General features: G+C 38.2%; 1 protein-coding gene across 4 annotated transcripts in view; it reads right to left on the bottom strand.

The window, feature by feature from the left end:
- Positions 1-16287, bottom strand: part of GEMIN5 (gem nuclear organelle associated protein 5) — a 36337-nt gene extending 20050 nt beyond the window's left edge. For all 4 annotated transcript variants that reach the window (XM_016167085.2, XM_036224441.1, XM_016167086.2 and 1 more), the window contains exons 1-14: positions 16041-16287; positions 15084-15244; positions 14165-14346; positions 11541-11692; positions 11206-11325; positions 9450-9582; positions 8393-8558; positions 7521-7733; positions 6476-6561; positions 4754-4836; positions 3629-3762; positions 2217-2290; positions 1420-1601; positions 836-975 (exon numbers count right to left, since the gene is read on the bottom strand). In XM_016167085.2, coding sequence (XP_016022571.2) covers positions 836-975; positions 1420-1601; positions 2217-2290; positions 3629-3762; positions 4754-4836; positions 6476-6561; positions 7521-7733; positions 8393-8558; positions 9450-9582; positions 11206-11325; positions 11541-11692; positions 14165-14346; positions 15084-15244; positions 16041-16206 — 1992 coding nt within the window. In that variant the 5' untranslated portion in view covers positions 16207-16287. The remainder of the gene's footprint in view (positions 1-835; positions 976-1419; positions 1602-2216; positions 2291-3628; positions 3763-4753; positions 4837-6475; positions 6562-7520; positions 7734-8392; positions 8559-9449; positions 9583-11205; positions 11326-11540; positions 11693-14164; positions 14347-15083; positions 15245-16040) is intronic.
- Positions 16288-16346: the final 59 nt, after the last annotated feature.

The following is a 16346-nucleotide window of genomic DNA, read 5'->3' as shown; positions in this document are numbered from 1 at the left end:
TGTAATTTATAATTTTCTCTTAGGAGTTCAATTTTAGAGAATGCTATTTCCTGTGGGGACGATTTTGAGTGAACTTCTAATAGCGCCCTATAGATTTCACTGTTCTGAACCAGTACGGTGTTATTTTTTGGCTGGGGATTCTGATATCATGAAGAGAATTCTAACTCAGCCTACACCTGTTTGTGTGTTACATAGTACTTAGGGTTGTAACTTCTCACAGGTGATTTCTCAATTACCTGGGCAACTGATCAATTTCCTTGCTGTTTCTTGAATTACACCAGTCACCATTTCACAGATGGCAGCCCTTCCTGGCTCAGCTTTGTGCAAATAGCTCACTTACAGCTCAGCATTGACACAGGCATCGCTCACAGATGTTAGCCCTTCAGTTCCTAAGGTCTATTCTGGTTCTGAGACCCGAAGCTCCTACCTCATAGTTCTGGCTTGGCAGCTCATCTTTATTTTTTAGAACTTGGTGATTTCTGACTTACCTATTATTAAAAATTATTTTTATGATTTATTAGCCATTTCTGTGTCTGAATAGGAATGAGTATTTTTCACATCAATTTATAAGTCTATCATACTGACAGTAGGTCAGAACAAAAATCTTCAAGATTAGAATTTAGCTAGTTCCTATTAATACTTTCCTTTTCATCTAAGTAAAAACTCCAATTTTAGCCTGCCAAGGGCCCAGATATGTGGAATAAAACTAAAAAGATTTCTAGAGCAAAGAAAATCTCCTCTGTAGAACATAATGGCAAGGAAGGGAAAAACTGGGGGAAAAGAGGAAAGTTTAAGTTAGAATATGTAGTGAATAACCCACAGAATGCAACAGTACCTGAGCTGTACCATCGTAGGAAGCAGATACCAGCCTTCCATCATGATGTGGGCTCCATGCCAGACTGGTAATCTTGGCTGTGTGCCCTGAGAGGGTCCGGTAGGGCTCTGTAATGGTCACTGGAGATTCAGGGTTGCTCTCTAAAAGACAAGAGGAAGATGAGGACAACAAAACCAGCCTCACAGGATTGGGAGAGTTGGATGCAGTCAAACATGGGAATGGCATCTATGTTGTGTGTGTAAAATATTCTAACACTGCAGGGAGGGGTTATAAAATGGAAAAGTCTTTCTGGAGAGCCACTTAGCAATAACCATTCTTTTAAAAATCCAGAGAAAACATGCAGCAAACTAATAATACTGGTTATTACTAAAGGATGCACTAACAGGAGGAACTTTACTTTCTAAGTTAATGTTTTTGTCATGTTTGAAATTTTTGTCTTATTTTAAATAAGATGAATATTACTTTTGAAAGCAGAAAAAAAAATCATTATTTTAACACCAAAAAGAAAGTAAAAAGGTACAAAGATTGGAATGGAAAATAGCTGAACATGACAGCACCCCCAGTATGGAAGAAACCAAAGTTACCTATGACAGTCTTCAGGTTGTGCACATAAATGACTGCATTATTGGACCCCGAGGCTATCAGATAGCTCAGCTCTGGCTGGCTTCCATGCTCATGATGCCAGCTAATGGTATTTACAAGCTTGTGATGCTGCTGGATGGTGCAGATCAATTTCAAGTTGGGAACCTGAAATATTTCTATAGATCTGGAATGAGAAACACACCAAGACAAGAAAGATGGATGATCAGTTTACAGTCAAATGCAAACAGGTATCTCCTTCATTCCATCAGTTAAGGAAAGGTGAAATGGAATAGGATAACTCTATCACTGCAAAGGACATTCATGTCCAAAGAACTGGGTATAAAAGGTAGTCTCTCAAGCTTTAAAAAATCCCAACAGTCTCTGGAAAGTTGTGTGTAATAAATGTGCTGGAGAGAAGCTAAAGAAATAATGAGCCAATGGCTAAATTAGGACTGTGTTGCTATGATCAACACTGGAGAGGGCATGGTGGCGCCTAGAGAGGACTCTGCCAAGGGTTACTTTAAGAAAAGGGTAGATCTAGGCAGTTCAATGCAGGAGATAAGCATTTTGTGAAGCATAAAACAGTAGGCAAATACTCTCTTTGGAGTGAAAATATCCAACTTATTTTGCATTTCTCAAAGATGCAGAGGGCTCCTGGATCATTCATGGACATCAAGGATAAATTAGACTGTCAAATACAACTGAGCTTCCCCAGTTAATATTACAGATGGCATTAGCCAGCTTGTGATCAAATATATGTGCAATTACAAAGTTTTTGTTTTTTTAAAGAAACACATACCCATCTTCATTGCCAAGAGCCATGATTTTACCATCTGCTTTCCAGCTGATCTCTGTGTGTACAGGCAATTTATACTAGAAAGCAAAACAAACCAATCTTGACTAAAAACATTGTTCTTTTTTCCACATATCTTACAAATCAATGACAGCATGAGAAAAAAAATCCCTCGTGTAAAAATGTTCTAATTATACAACAGCCATTCCTGTAAATAATCTACATAATTAACCAAAGAGTTTCTAAGAGCAAGTATTCTAATGATAATTTCCTAACTGGGACATAGAGGCCAGTAAATACTAAATGTCTACAATACCTAACCTTGGAAATGGAACTTCATTAAAAAGATTTTTATCCCACAGTAAAGAATGCAATGTATCTGTTGGTCCTGGCAACACAGGGGTATGGCCTCCTTAGCAACAACCATACACACTGTCCTTGTTTTCTTTCTGTCTCTTCTGTTTCTTGTCCAGGATCACTTTTTCCCTAACTCTCTATGTTGGTGGTTCCCCAAGGCAGCCTCCTGTCCTCCTTCTTTTTTCACTTGTCTCTTTACACCATCTCATGCTTGCCCATGGCTTCTTTAGCTACCATTCATGTAAATGGATTCCAAATTTCTATTTCCAGCCCAAACTCTTTGTACGGGCTTCTGATCCATACGTTTGACTGCAGTAAAACTAAAAGCACATTAGGAACAGGAATTTTGTCTCTTTTAGTCATTGCTGAATGTTAATGTTCAGATGATTTTTAAGACAATGAAGTAAAATGGTCAATAAAATAATTCGGTTTATGATTAAATATTATTTTTATGCTAGCCACACAGAATAATGAGCAACAATGAAAAATGCTTATTTGAAAGGGTAAAGAAACCTCAACATTTATGGTTTCACTTTAAAAGACAGTCCTGGTTTACAGATAGATTGATAGGATAAGTAAAGCAAATGTGATTAAATCTGGGAATCTGGGTCAAGGATTGTTAAGGGAATTATTTGTATTATTTTTGGAGATTTTGTGTAAATCTGTAATTATTTCACTAATTTATTTTTTAAATGACAATTCTTTCTTGAGCATAATACCATGCAGCTGCACTTGGACACCTTATAATGTTATTTTTATTAAGGCCTCACTCTGGAGCAAGTGGCTGGCCTGAAAAGGATCCTCTAGATCCAAGATTTGAAAATTTATAATAAATTACCACTGCAAATGAGACAAAACATTTTTTGGCTAAATTCTTTGCTTTTACTCAAGGATAAAGACTTTTAAAATATGTGTTATAACTTACAAATTCACTGAGTTTTTGAAGAACATCTAAGAAATTTGAGCATAATGGATACCTCCAATAATGGTATTTATTATGCAACATGGGCAACCAAGAAGATAAAGAGATCTAGAAGAGACTTGAGACCACAAGAACTCACTTTGATTGAGTTGGTGTCTCTGATGAGTTTGTTGACGTCAAAGGCCTCGCCACTAAGCTTCCACGGGTTATGCTGTAAGACAGTCCCTTCCCCTCCACAGCTGTATAAAGTGAGGGAAGGTCGGTCTCCTTCTCCTATATGAAATAAGAAAAGAAAGCTTACCAGAAAGCTTATCAGCTTAATTCTTTGTTGCTATAGTATGACCACATCATACTATGAGCTGTTCGAAAAGAATTATGTTAACACAATGGAATAAAGTCACCAGTCTTTGCATCTGAACACCGTTGTTGAGAGCAGAAGTGAAGGTATACTAATTCTACATTAATATTTATAATGCAATGTATTTGTTTTAAACATTCTTTTGCCATTCAAAAGAGTAGGGGCGTCAAAGTGGGAATTAGAAAACATGTTCTCAAAATTTCTGAAAAGTTACTTTTCCTTCCAGAAATGAGGAATCTTTTCTTTGGGCATTTAAATATATGGAGCTGCAGGACTTCCAATGACAGACTATAAGGAGCTGTCCTCAAAGTAATGACTTCTTTAGTGTCACAGCAATCCTCTTGTTGATTTTTAGGAAGCAAACAGTAATTCTGGTGGTTTTCTGTAAGGGCAAGTTTTATTTTCCCCACTGTTAGAACTACGCCTACCACAAATCAAGGATCCATGTGTTGAATGAATGAATGAATGAACTACAATTGCAATGCTGGCTGAGTTAAAATTTACACTGTCCTCTCTATGTAATGTAATTACTATGAAAATTTAAAGATGTTTCATTATATAAGGATTTACCTAAGATTTTTGCTGAACATAGTCACTTTAAGAGATATTCCGAAAGAACTGTCACTTTAGGAATAAGAGGTAGAAGATGGGAAGGGTCAGAAAACAATCAAAGGCCAAATGAGATCATTTGAGAAATTCTAAGTTTGCTTTAGAGTTTAGGGAGGCTTATTATGGGTAAATGGTTTTTTACTCATCGTCCACCACAATTGCCCTCATGGACTCCAGGGGACATAGCAGCCTGCACAGTCACTACTCTAGAATATTTAAGACCCTTGAATATCCTAGGATTAAAGTGAAAGACAGGGAATCCTCTCACATTTGTTAGAGAATGGCTCAGACACTTACCAAGTGACATGGGGGGTATTGGTGGCCCCCAGGCTAAACTGTACACAGTCTTCTTATGATATGTGCTAGAAATCTGTGGAGGTCTGGAGGGAAAGGGGATTATAAACAGAAAGATTAAAGACCTTTTTCTAAAAGGTCCCTAGTTGCTGATATTAGAGAAAAACAATTTAATCGTACTCTTCTCCAAATAGCTGATTGTAAAGAAGCAAATGTTTAAATAACATACATGATACCTACTAACAAAAAAATCAAGTCCCAAACACGCTTTACTCAGAAAAAAAAGTTACCCTCCCACCCCCACCCATTTCCCCCACTTTTCTTAAAAGCCCAGTATTCTAACATAACTAGTTATAAAGTAGTGTAAAGGCTATCACAACTGGAAAGAAATAGAACAAGACAGAAAATGCAAAGTTCAGCCCAGAACTACGGTTATTGCTAAGCATGTATCATCAGCATGCAAGTGTGTCCTCCTCATATTCAAGTAAAAGACTAGAAGTCATTTTAGGTTTACTCTGTCATTAACATAGCAGTCTTAAACTAAGACAAGATTTTAGGGTAGCTAGATTTTAAAGTCTTTTTTTTTTTTTTTTTTAAAGAAACCTGGGTACAAGGGTATTTCTTAAGGTCACTGTGGTAATTAATAATATGCGATCTGTCAGTAAAAGGCAGTGTGGTTGTTACTTTTAGTGTATACTGTATTCTTTGTATGATTTTAGAGTTCCAGGATTCCAGGACCTCTGACTGAATTAGCTGGTGACTTATTTACTCTATGTGTCTGACATTTTTATTGTCGTTCTAGACAATAACCCAAAATATCTTTGACTAAAAGAATAAACAGTTCCAAATGAATGCTTAACCAATGACTACAGCAATGCCCTTCCTCCTACCACATACCTTTTCTAGTGTTAGTTTGAATAATCTGCTTATAATGACTTGAAGATATTAATTTAATAGAATTAGGCAATTTCGTGATGACATAGAGCTATTTAAATGGATTTATAGTTTTATTTTCTTAAATGCTTTGTTGAGGCAGTGTTACTTTATTTTTTGGAGAATTAAAAATGGAGAAAAATAGTTAATTGCATGTAGGTTATACATTAGTACTTAAAGAATTGCAAAAAAAATTAGCTCCGCAGTATAATGGTTCTCACTTAGAAGCAAATGATCTAGTACAGGGGTAAGCAAACTTATCCTATAAAGGGCCAGACAGTGAGTATTTCAGGCTTTTTGAGCCATGTGGTCTCTGTGAGAACCAGTCCACTCTGATGTGGTCTATGAAAGCAGTCTCAATTGAGGAAATTTGTATGTAACTGGGTATTAGATGATATTATGGAATTACTGTTAACTTTATTAAGTGTGCACAGTTAAAGGAAGTATGGCAAGATGTTAATCGGTGAATCTAGATAGAAGGTGTAGAGATGTTCTTTGTACTAGGCATTCAATGATCGTGGATACTTATAAACTTTTGTAAAAAGAAAGCCAAGGGAAAACAAAAGCAGTGGTTTATTTTGGTGGCTTCACAAGTCAGATGGGCTGAACCACCATCACCCTAAAAATTTTTTTAAAAATAAAATTCCAAGTTCTAAGCCTCAGTCTCAGAGCCAGAATCTCAAAGATGTTTCCCAGGCCAATTCTGATGCATATCCAGGTTTATGAATCCAAAATTAACTTCACCACTGACATTTCGGTCAATAGCCTAAATAGGAATCATCTACTTCTTACTTGTTGGAGTAGGTGTCATACAGTCCCACTTTTCCATCATCAGTTCCAAAAGCTAAGCAGCCTTCCTTGCTTGGGTGCCAGCACAGCTACAAAAAATATGAGGAAGGGCGGAGACTGTGAAGGGAATCCTTAAGTTATCCTTCAGGCATTCAAATGGAAAACTTTCTTGCTCTTGGTGTTTTTAAAAAAATAACAAATTCTCGTTATTTAAAAGAACCAATAAGTATTAAAAGCAAAGTAAAAGGTACCTGTAATCTTACCTTCCAAAACATCCCATTGCCAATATTGTATCTTTCCAGACATTTTCTTATGAATAAACTTAAGGTATATACCATTGAAAAAAAGTAGGTTAAAACATTTAAATATGCATGATACACACTACTGAGTGGGAATAAAATATTCCAGAAAAACTTAGAAAATATGACTCTATTAATAATTAGCAAAATTTGGAAAGATACATCACAAATTGTTAACAGCACTATGGGAGTGGGGGAATGAAGTGGAGGGTGGAGTAGGACAAAATTTTTGCTTCCTGCACGCCTGTACTATTTTTTTTTTTTTAACAATAAACATTTATTGCTTTTAGAATAAATGGCCAAACAGAGGTCTCACTTTGGAGAAAAACAAAAAAATTGTTTTATAATCTGTATTCCATGTTTTGTATTCTTTATGAACCATTAACACCTTTCCATATCAAATAAAGATTTGCACTGTCATTTTTAAAAGTCTGATACCATTCCAACATGGCATTAATAATATGTTATAACTTAGTGTATTGTTCATGAATGGACATCCACTTTATTCTAATTTCTTACCATTAGAAAACATGATGACCTGAACAAAGCTTTAATTTTAAATTCTGAATTAGGAGATAATGGGTTTGGATAGAATGGTCCTTCTGTTTACCTAATTTCAAACTTTATCGAAAATACCCTTGAAGAACCTGTGATTCCCAACAGAATTCATTTAAGTGAAAAGGTATTCTCTAAAAGAAAATTACTTATTTGAAAAAAGTTCATAGCAGACACAAACAAAGCATCTTTACCGCTGTAACCTTGGACTTGACACCCTGCCAAAAATTTTTCACATCATAGTTGTTCTTTATGGAGAGTGTATTCCACATGCGGATCATGCCATCCCCAACGCCTATGGCCAAACAGCCTGTGTCCACAGGAGAGAAAGCCAGACTGTAAGCAAATCCACCGAGGGAAGGCAGTGTCCAGCAGCACTCCAGGGTGGCCATGTCCCAACATTTTACCTGGAAAAATTAAGGGTTAGGGCCTAAATATAAAAAAGATCAGAGAAACAGGAAAAAGAATTGACATTTCAAATAGGATGGGCTCAAATAGTGAGTAAGGATAATGTAATTTAACTACCCAGTAGGAAATGGCAAAAGTATCGCTAGGAAAAAAAATCAGTAATCGACTGTAGAGCTCACAGAGATCTTAGAGTACATTTATTCCCACAGATGTCAAGTGAATTCAGGATCATACAATTAATTATTTAAGTTCAGTGTCCTTTCCACTCTACTGTATTGCATTGGCAGACTCTAAGAAGAAAGATGGCCTCAGGACAGTGGAAAAGTAAGAGCTACTATTTCAAAAAGCAAAATATCTTACACTGAGGAGAAGAGGAGTGGTAAGTTTTTAATCGTCACTTGTTTAATACCGGGACTTGGGGGAAAATGTCTATCAAATGAGCCTAACTTAATTCCAAAATATTAAGGCATCTGGTGGTTCCTCACCTTTCCCCTACCTCTCTGATATTAATGTGTTTCCTGTGAATCAGTAACAGTAACATCGAAATTGGAACTAAGGGTAAGGTGGGGTGTGAAAATTGATAGTTGATTTGAAAAAGCCCTCTACTCCCATCTAATCAATGCTCTTCAATGCTGAACACAAAACAGGCCCTTCTTACATCTCTGTCCATTGAAGTGGAAAGCAGCAGCTGTTTGTCATCCTCAGTTTCTAATGGACATAAATTAAACACAATTCTTGAATGATTTTGCCCTTCTGACGAAGCGCTGAAGAGGGTATATTTCCGTCTCCAAGACTGATTAAGATCCCACAGTAGCAGTTCACCTCTGTGGAGGAAAAACAGGCATTAGTTCTCTTTCACAGGCAATCTGAAAACAAGTGATTCTGGGCCACAGACTCTAGGTCCTCAGTTGCAAAATACCTTCTGTTTATTGTTACTTCAAGGAGAGAAAAATAGTATATTCTAATTGATGCACACAATATCTCTAAAAACACCCCAAAAACAAGGCATCACTGCCTTTAGAGCAGAGAACTAAGCAACTTGAGTTATCAGAGATGGAAGGGTACTTTATTTTTCATTCTTTTCAGACAAAGTGAATGTGCTGGACTACCTTTTGAACAGATTTTCCTAACAGCTTTAATTAGAAAATGACCCCACAATTTGCATAGCTCCAGAGGCTTTAAGACATCTCTATTTTGGGGCAGTGAGGGAAGTAGGGCCATGACTAACATTTTGGTGGGATTTTTATGTTACTACCTCATTTAAAAGCAGGGGCCTTGTTTGTTAAATTCTCGTATTATCTCAAGCAACTAGAAGCTGGTGCTCAATAAACTATTTCATAAATGGCTATAATCATCCTCAGAAAGAGGAAATACTATAATCTCCCCTTTTTACATGTGAAGTAATGGAAGCTCAGAAAAGTGAAGGGTCTTGCCCATGAACACATAGCAGGTAAGTCATGGACTGATTACAAAATTCAGTTCTCCCTGATTTCAGGGTCCACACTCTTAACCACCGGGCTATACTTCTTTGATTTTTTCACAACTGTTATTAGACAGCACAGGTATTAGTCCTATGACTTTTCCATTACAAATGGCCCATCATAATATAAGACTCAGTCATTCCTTTCTTCATTTCTGTGTCTAGAAAAAGAAGCTGAGGAATTTTTGAGGCTAGAGAGGGAAACAGAATATATTAGAAAACAAAAAAGACTTACCCAAAACAGCTAGATACCAGCTGTGTTGGCTGATCCTTGGGCCAATGGAGTGTCAACCAAAGGCGCTCTTTAACAGTTGGGTCTATACCTCCTCCTCTTCGCTTCAGAAAAGGCAATTTCATAATCATCACCCCTACACATTAAAAGAAGGTCTACTGGCGCTCAACAAAGTGAAACCACATGCATGAAGTCACTAGCAGTTCACAATACAGTAGTCCCCCCTTAGCCACGATTTCAGTTACCTGTAGTCAACCAAGTCCAAAAATATAAAGTGGTGAACTCCAGAAATAAACAATTCATAAATTTTAAATTGCGCACTGTTCTGAGTAGCATGGTAAAATCTTCTGCTGCCCTGCTGTCCCACCCAGGATGTGAATCATCCCTTTGTCCAATGTATCTACGCTGTAGTCGCTAACCACCCGTTAGTCACTTAGTAGCCATCTAGGTTACCAGATAGACTATCAAGGTCTCCCAGTGCTTGTATTCAAGTAACCCTTATTGTACTCAGTAATGGTCCCAAAGCCATTCCACACAAATTTTATTACAGTATATTGTTATAACTGTTCTTTTAAAAAAAAAAAGATCATTGTTAATCTCTTACTATGCCTAATTTATAAACTTTACTGTGTGTATGCGTATGAAAAAAACAGTACACACAGAGTCAACACTATCCATGGTTTCAGGCATCCACTGGGGGGTCTTGGAACCTACCCCCATGGATTAGTGGGGATTACTGTACAGTTTGTGGTTGGTTTAAAAGTTTGTCAGTTTGGTTACTTAGAATTCAGACCTCCTTTCCTCGTGGTGAATTATCTTACAGAGTGGTCATACTAGTTAGCTAATTTAAGTCCAACGAGCTTTTACAGGCTCTCCTGGAAACTTAAACACATTAAGAATATTGCTTATCTTGGAATTTCCAAATAGAATTGAGCACTCAGGTGGTGACACAACCGAAGATTCTCCAAAGTTGAAAGGAGAAAGGGTGGGATTCCTTCTTCTATTTGGCAAGAAATCCAACAAAGAGGACAAACTTAGCAGTCAACATGTTATGGCAAGTAAGTCCCTCCACTCCTGACATGCTACTAACCAGTGGTTCTCAGACCCTATGGTATATCATAACCATTGGTGGGACTTCTAAAAATTAAGTATGCCAGGGCCTAACTCCTAGAGATTTTTATTTTGTAAATTTGAAGACCACTGTCCATGAGTTTAGAGGTTACCTTTCTGGAGGAGTTCTTAGCCTGATGTTCCCACTTGGGACTCTCAGCTAAAGTATGTCCAAGAGCTGTCCACAAACCTTACAAAATTGTTTTCCCAAATTATACTATTGGTTACCCTGACTAAGCTGTAACTGTGCTACTTGCTTTACTTGCACTAATGCATTTGGACAAAGATGACAAAACTAATACGATTTAAGTAAAGTGGAGAAAGAAGACTGCTATATTGGGTGTATATTATTCTGCATTTGTGCATTAAAAGCTCTAGTGATCTTTGCCATTCCTCTGACCCAGTCCTTGTCAAGTTCCAGTATTACCAGTCTCATGACAGACATCATCTTCCATGCCAAACAGTGAATATATCAGAAACCCTCACCTATAACACTAAAGACAGATGTTAAAACCATAGAGAGTTCTAGCTCAGGCTAAGCTGGGGAAACGACTTTCTGAATTAAAAGGTAAAGAACTACTTTCTGGCAGATGATGCACTCTCAGTATAAGACAGAATAAAAAACCTTCTTTTACCTCATCAGTCTTACCTCGGCCTCTAGAGCAGCTCCAGATTCGAATGGTCTGATCTTTGCTTCCAGTGGCTAAGTAGCAGCCTTTTGTTACTTGAGTTTGTGCTATAACTTTCCCATTGGGAATTTCAGGTTCTTCTAAGATAGAGATAGTAATTTTGTTTTTTAATTTGCATTAAACAGGTACTTATCAAAGAAAATTAGTTTGTGAAGGCTGTTGAAACTTAAGCTATCATGTTCATAGATCTGATGTTTAAAACCTAAAATTTTAAATATAATTCAAGTTATACAATTCTACCCAATGTGTTCTTTAGCTCTAAAGAGTACAGAACCCTCCAGTAAATTATCTGTACCTGAATTTTCCTCTTGATTTATGGATAAACAATCTTCACCAGGTAGAGGGCACCAGGCTATGGAGTGGATCTCATCATCGTGGCCCCGAAGTCTGTGAATAACTTCTCCTTTCTTACTGATGTCAGTTATAACCACGATGCCATCTTTGTAGCTGAAAAACAAGAGTCAGAAAACATTTTATTTTCTAAGAAACATTTGCCTTAGGAGTCACTGTGCATTTCTAAAAGTAAAGTGCTTTGAGGGGTGAGGAGAAGGGAAGAAGAAATAATTCTAAATTCTAGATCTGGATATTCTAAGGCTGTCATTTATTGAATTCAGAAGAAACTGAGAAATTCTAATAGCTTTTTTTTTTTTGGTGATGAAGTATTTATAAAATATCTACACCTCGTATAAGAAAAACCTAATTATCAATACAGTTGAAGTCCTCTTTATATCCCACCCTAACCAAACCCCTGGCCCTCTCGTCCCTGGAGGGAAATTGCTATTTGTGAATTCTGTATCATATCATTTTAGACCTTTTTGTACCTATTCCTAAAGATATAAAATTATTTTGTATATTTTAAAACTTCATATAAATGATATCATGCGGTCTATTTTTCTGCAGCTTGCTTTCTTCACTTATTCTGTGTGTGACTCATCCGTATTGACACATTAACTCTAGTTCCTGGTCAGCCATTTATACTGTTGTATAGGAAGCACTCCATTGTATGAATATACCTCCTCAAGTTTCTTCATTGTCCTTTTGAAAGGCTTCCATTTTTAGCTATTACAAACAAAAAATGCTGCTATTAGTGTTCTTGTACATATCTGCGATTTGATGCCTAGTAATGGAACTGCCAGGATATAAGATACAGATATCTCTGTTTTAAAAACAAGTGCAAAACTTCTCTCCAAAGTGGGTGTACCTACTTATATTTCCTATATACAAGATAATTCTACAGGGAAAGATACCATTACGGCTTTATTTATGCTTCTACTTTTATTAATTTCCCGCTATTATAGCTTTATTAAAAAAAATGAAATCAGAATACATCAACCTTTGAAGACATGGACGTTGAAGGCAAAGTTATTTAACCTAATAGTTATGCAATCAAGCCTTCAGAGAATAATCACCATTTTGAAGATCCTTGGAAAAAAAATCATTCTGGTTCAACTGTGTCTACTGTGTCTAATCTACTTGACTCTTTTCTTCTTGTGAATTTCTGCTCATTCAAGGTCAGTCTGATTTAATCTTCTCTGACCCCTACCCCTTCTCTCTAGTGAGGGTCCACTGCAACAATGCTCCCACCTCACAAAGACTGCCAGTCCACAGACCCCTTCCATTTTCACTATGACTCAGCCATGTCTGTCTTCTTATCCTTCCCCCGAGGCAGCACAGATTTCATGATCCATCATTATAATCACTCCTTTAAAAGCACTGTTATCTCTTTTGTCCTTTCTCTCTCGGGGGTACTTATTCCACAAAACCCCCAAACCTAGCTGAATCCAGCTATTTCCTTTCTCAGTCAATCTGAATAGTTTAAAAGTCATGACTATGATCCTTAGCAAGGCACTCAACAGGGACTAGTGGACCTACAATTTTCCTCAGTAAGTTCATTTTCCTATTCTCTGAGATGACTGTTTTCATATCTTAACTCCCATATCCAGTCCCATTCCCACCTTAAACTTGACTCCTTCTCTCTGACTGTGTGCCTCACTGAGAAAATCAGATGCCATCAGAATGAAGCATCCTCTTCTTCCAACAAGATCTATAAATTTACTTGCACCTAGTTCCATACTCTCAGCTGCTTTTCTTACTTGTGATCTGGATCCAGTCTCCTCTTGACTTTTCAAAATCACTCCTGTATTTATCACAGTTTACCTCTGCAACATGCTTTCCCCCTTCTGCCTCATTTCCATCAGTGTAAAAACATGCCATTGTTATCTTCCGTTTAATTCTCCCTTGAGCCCTGTATTCTTCCTCTGGCTGGCTTCATGTCTAGGCATATTTTTATAATGAGCTATGTGAAAACGTTTCTCCCTATGTATTTTTACTACCTTACCCACTGCACCCCAGTCTCTTGAATCACCTTCAGACTTTCTCCTCCAACATTCTAGTACTTATCCAGTTTTCAAGAAGAATGAATGAACATCTTTGGGAGGGAAGTAAATAGACTGGTGAGAGAGGGGGAGGCCCATTTAGGCTGCTTGTGTGAAATAACCTTGGTGATCAATGAGGAAACAGATGCCGATACCAGATCATTTTCCAAATCTAGAGTGAGGAAAGCTGAGAACCAGAGAGACAGAGTCATTTGACATTCTAGGAGTAAATGTTAAATCCAAGGGCAAGTATATAGTGAGAAAAGGTGAAAGAGGGCAGTTCCTACATTTGGAGGTTGACTGGAGAAATCAAATATGAAGAATGAGGAAACTACAGGATCATGGAAACCGATGAAACAAAAACAGGGTGGGAGAAATGGTAAGGACCTGGAGGTCACAGAAATAAATGATACCAAAGGCTCAGGGGGAGTGGTTAACACCTGTAAAGTTTCCTTTGAAGAATAAGGGGCAAGTACAGGTATAGCAAATGCAGAATATGATCATAAGCAAAAACAAATTTCAATACCAATGGTATAGTACTTACCCAATGGCTACCAAATCTTCATGATGAGGTGAGCAAGTAAGACAGAAAATTGTCCTGGGTTCTATAAAGAGGTACTGGCTGTCATTTCTGTTAAGCCAGTAGCAGAAAACTACTCCTTTTTCATCTCCAGAAACTATTAAGTCCTTTATTCGAGGAGACCAATGCAATGCTGATATTGTATGCTTTAAAACAAAACAAATATATTTGATTCTCATTTGTTGATACTCAATTTTTAACCTGTATAATAGTAGGCAAATTATAGGTACTTAATAATGTTAGTACCACTTGCAAAGACTACATTGACCAAACGGTAGGAGAATTTAGGCTATAGAAGATCAAAGAACCATTTAAAATATAACTTCTTCCTTTAATAGTTTAATGCAAAGTTCCAACTAAGATTAAGTGAGTTTTCCTTTCATATATTATCTCAAAAGGCAGATATATCAAGTAATCATCTGGTTTAGAAAGTTTCATTCGCTCATTTATAGTTTATAGCAGGACTCTTTTTCATGTAAAGAACCAGATAGTAAATATTTTAGAATTTATGGACCACATTGTCTCTGTTACAATCACTCAACTCTGCAGAGAAGCATGCAAGCATCCAATACTTAAATTGTGAAGGATTCTTAAATGATAGTAAAACAGTTTGCAAAAACGGGCAGCAGTGTAGTTTGCTGACCTTTGGTTTATGTGTATTTCCTTCCAAAAACGTTTCTTACAATACAGAACTTACTGTCTAATTAATGAACAGAATTATACAAGTTACCTTGCATAGATGAGCCAGCAAAACTATACTTGATACAAAAAAAAAAAAAAAACCACCAAAACAAAACAACACAACAGAAAAACTATACCTGATGCAAAAGAACCCTCAGCACAGATATATATAACAGTCTGAGAAACCAGTAAGCCATGGTACCTGATGGAGTGAATGTTCTGTCACAACTGTTTTTGTCTCTACATCCCAGATTTTCACAGTCCCGTCGTCAGAGCTGGTGGCACAGAGGTTGTACTGACCCGGGTGATGAGAAAATGTGAAGCCAGAGACCCTTTCGGTGTGTCCCACCAACTCCCCTATGACTTCAAGCAAAACCAGACTTAAAGTTAAAAAGATTTCTGGCAGAATCATACTCATGTTAGATGATGAGTGAGATCTCCCTTATCCCATGTATAACAAAAATATCCAGGGACTCACAATCAGAAACCCCGAGTGTTGGCACTGGCTCTGTCACGTGACTTCAGACAAGTCATTTTATCTCCTTGAGCTTGTCTTCTCAACTGTAAAATGCTGCTGAGATCCCCTGATGTGCCTAGTTCACAGGCAGAGGAGCAGCTCACATGAATTACTTAAGTGATACTTATTTAGATCTGGCCAGTAGTCGTTTGGAATATAATAAATACTCCGCATGCCATATCCCAAGGCATAATCCAAATCTAGTTTGGTGACTGAAAGCATCTGGTTAAACTCATTCATCTTACAGAAACGAGTATCATATATTTGCAGGATCTTGCTTAGGGCCTGGAGCTGTTAGCAGCCCCTAACCCCAGGAAGGCTCCGTAAGGGGTCGCGCACGCTGGGTGGGGGAGGGAGGATAAAGATGTTATAAATGCCTGGGTGTAGACAAGAATAACTTTTCAGTATGCGAGCAGTCCCACGTGAGAGCGCCAGGAGGCGGGACCGCTCATCCACAGCGTGGCGTAGCTCAATATTGGGGATCCAGGCGAGACTCAGCTTAGTGATTGTGGGCAGACCCTTCTCCCTGCCGGAGCCTCAGTTTCCTTATCTGTAGAAAGGGGTGGCTGAAGACGCCCACTCGGCACCTCCAGGGAACGCAATAAGTGCAGGAAAGGCGAGGGACCAGGGGTAGAGAGTTACCTCGAAATGGGGGCGTCCCAGGGATAGCACCCGCGCCCGGGCCCACGCGGACAAGGAAGACGGAGGTTCGCGCCGCGAACCCGAAAAGGCCCCCAGGTACGGCATCGCTGCATCTGGAGCAGTACCAGTTAGGGGAGGGCGGCAGCGTGCGCGGCTCCTGTCCCATGATGACGGGCTACCAGAGATGATGTTGGGAGGTACTGGGACAGACGGTTCGCAGTCCCACGCCGTAATCGGGAAGGGGGCGGAGTTAGCTCGGAGCCCCGCCTTTCTGGGCCCGCCGCTACGGCGCGCGCGGAGGCCCAG

Source organism: Rousettus aegyptiacus, unplaced genomic scaffold (genome assembly GCF_014176215.1).
Source record: "Rousettus aegyptiacus isolate mRouAeg1 unplaced genomic scaffold, mRouAeg1.p scaffold_m13_p_7, whole genome shotgun sequence".
NCBI classification, from domain to species: Eukaryota; Metazoa; Chordata; class Mammalia; order Chiroptera; family Pteropodidae; genus Rousettus; species Rousettus aegyptiacus.
Note: the sequence above shows the minus strand (reverse complement) of the source record. Positions and strands in the feature narration are given on the sequence as shown.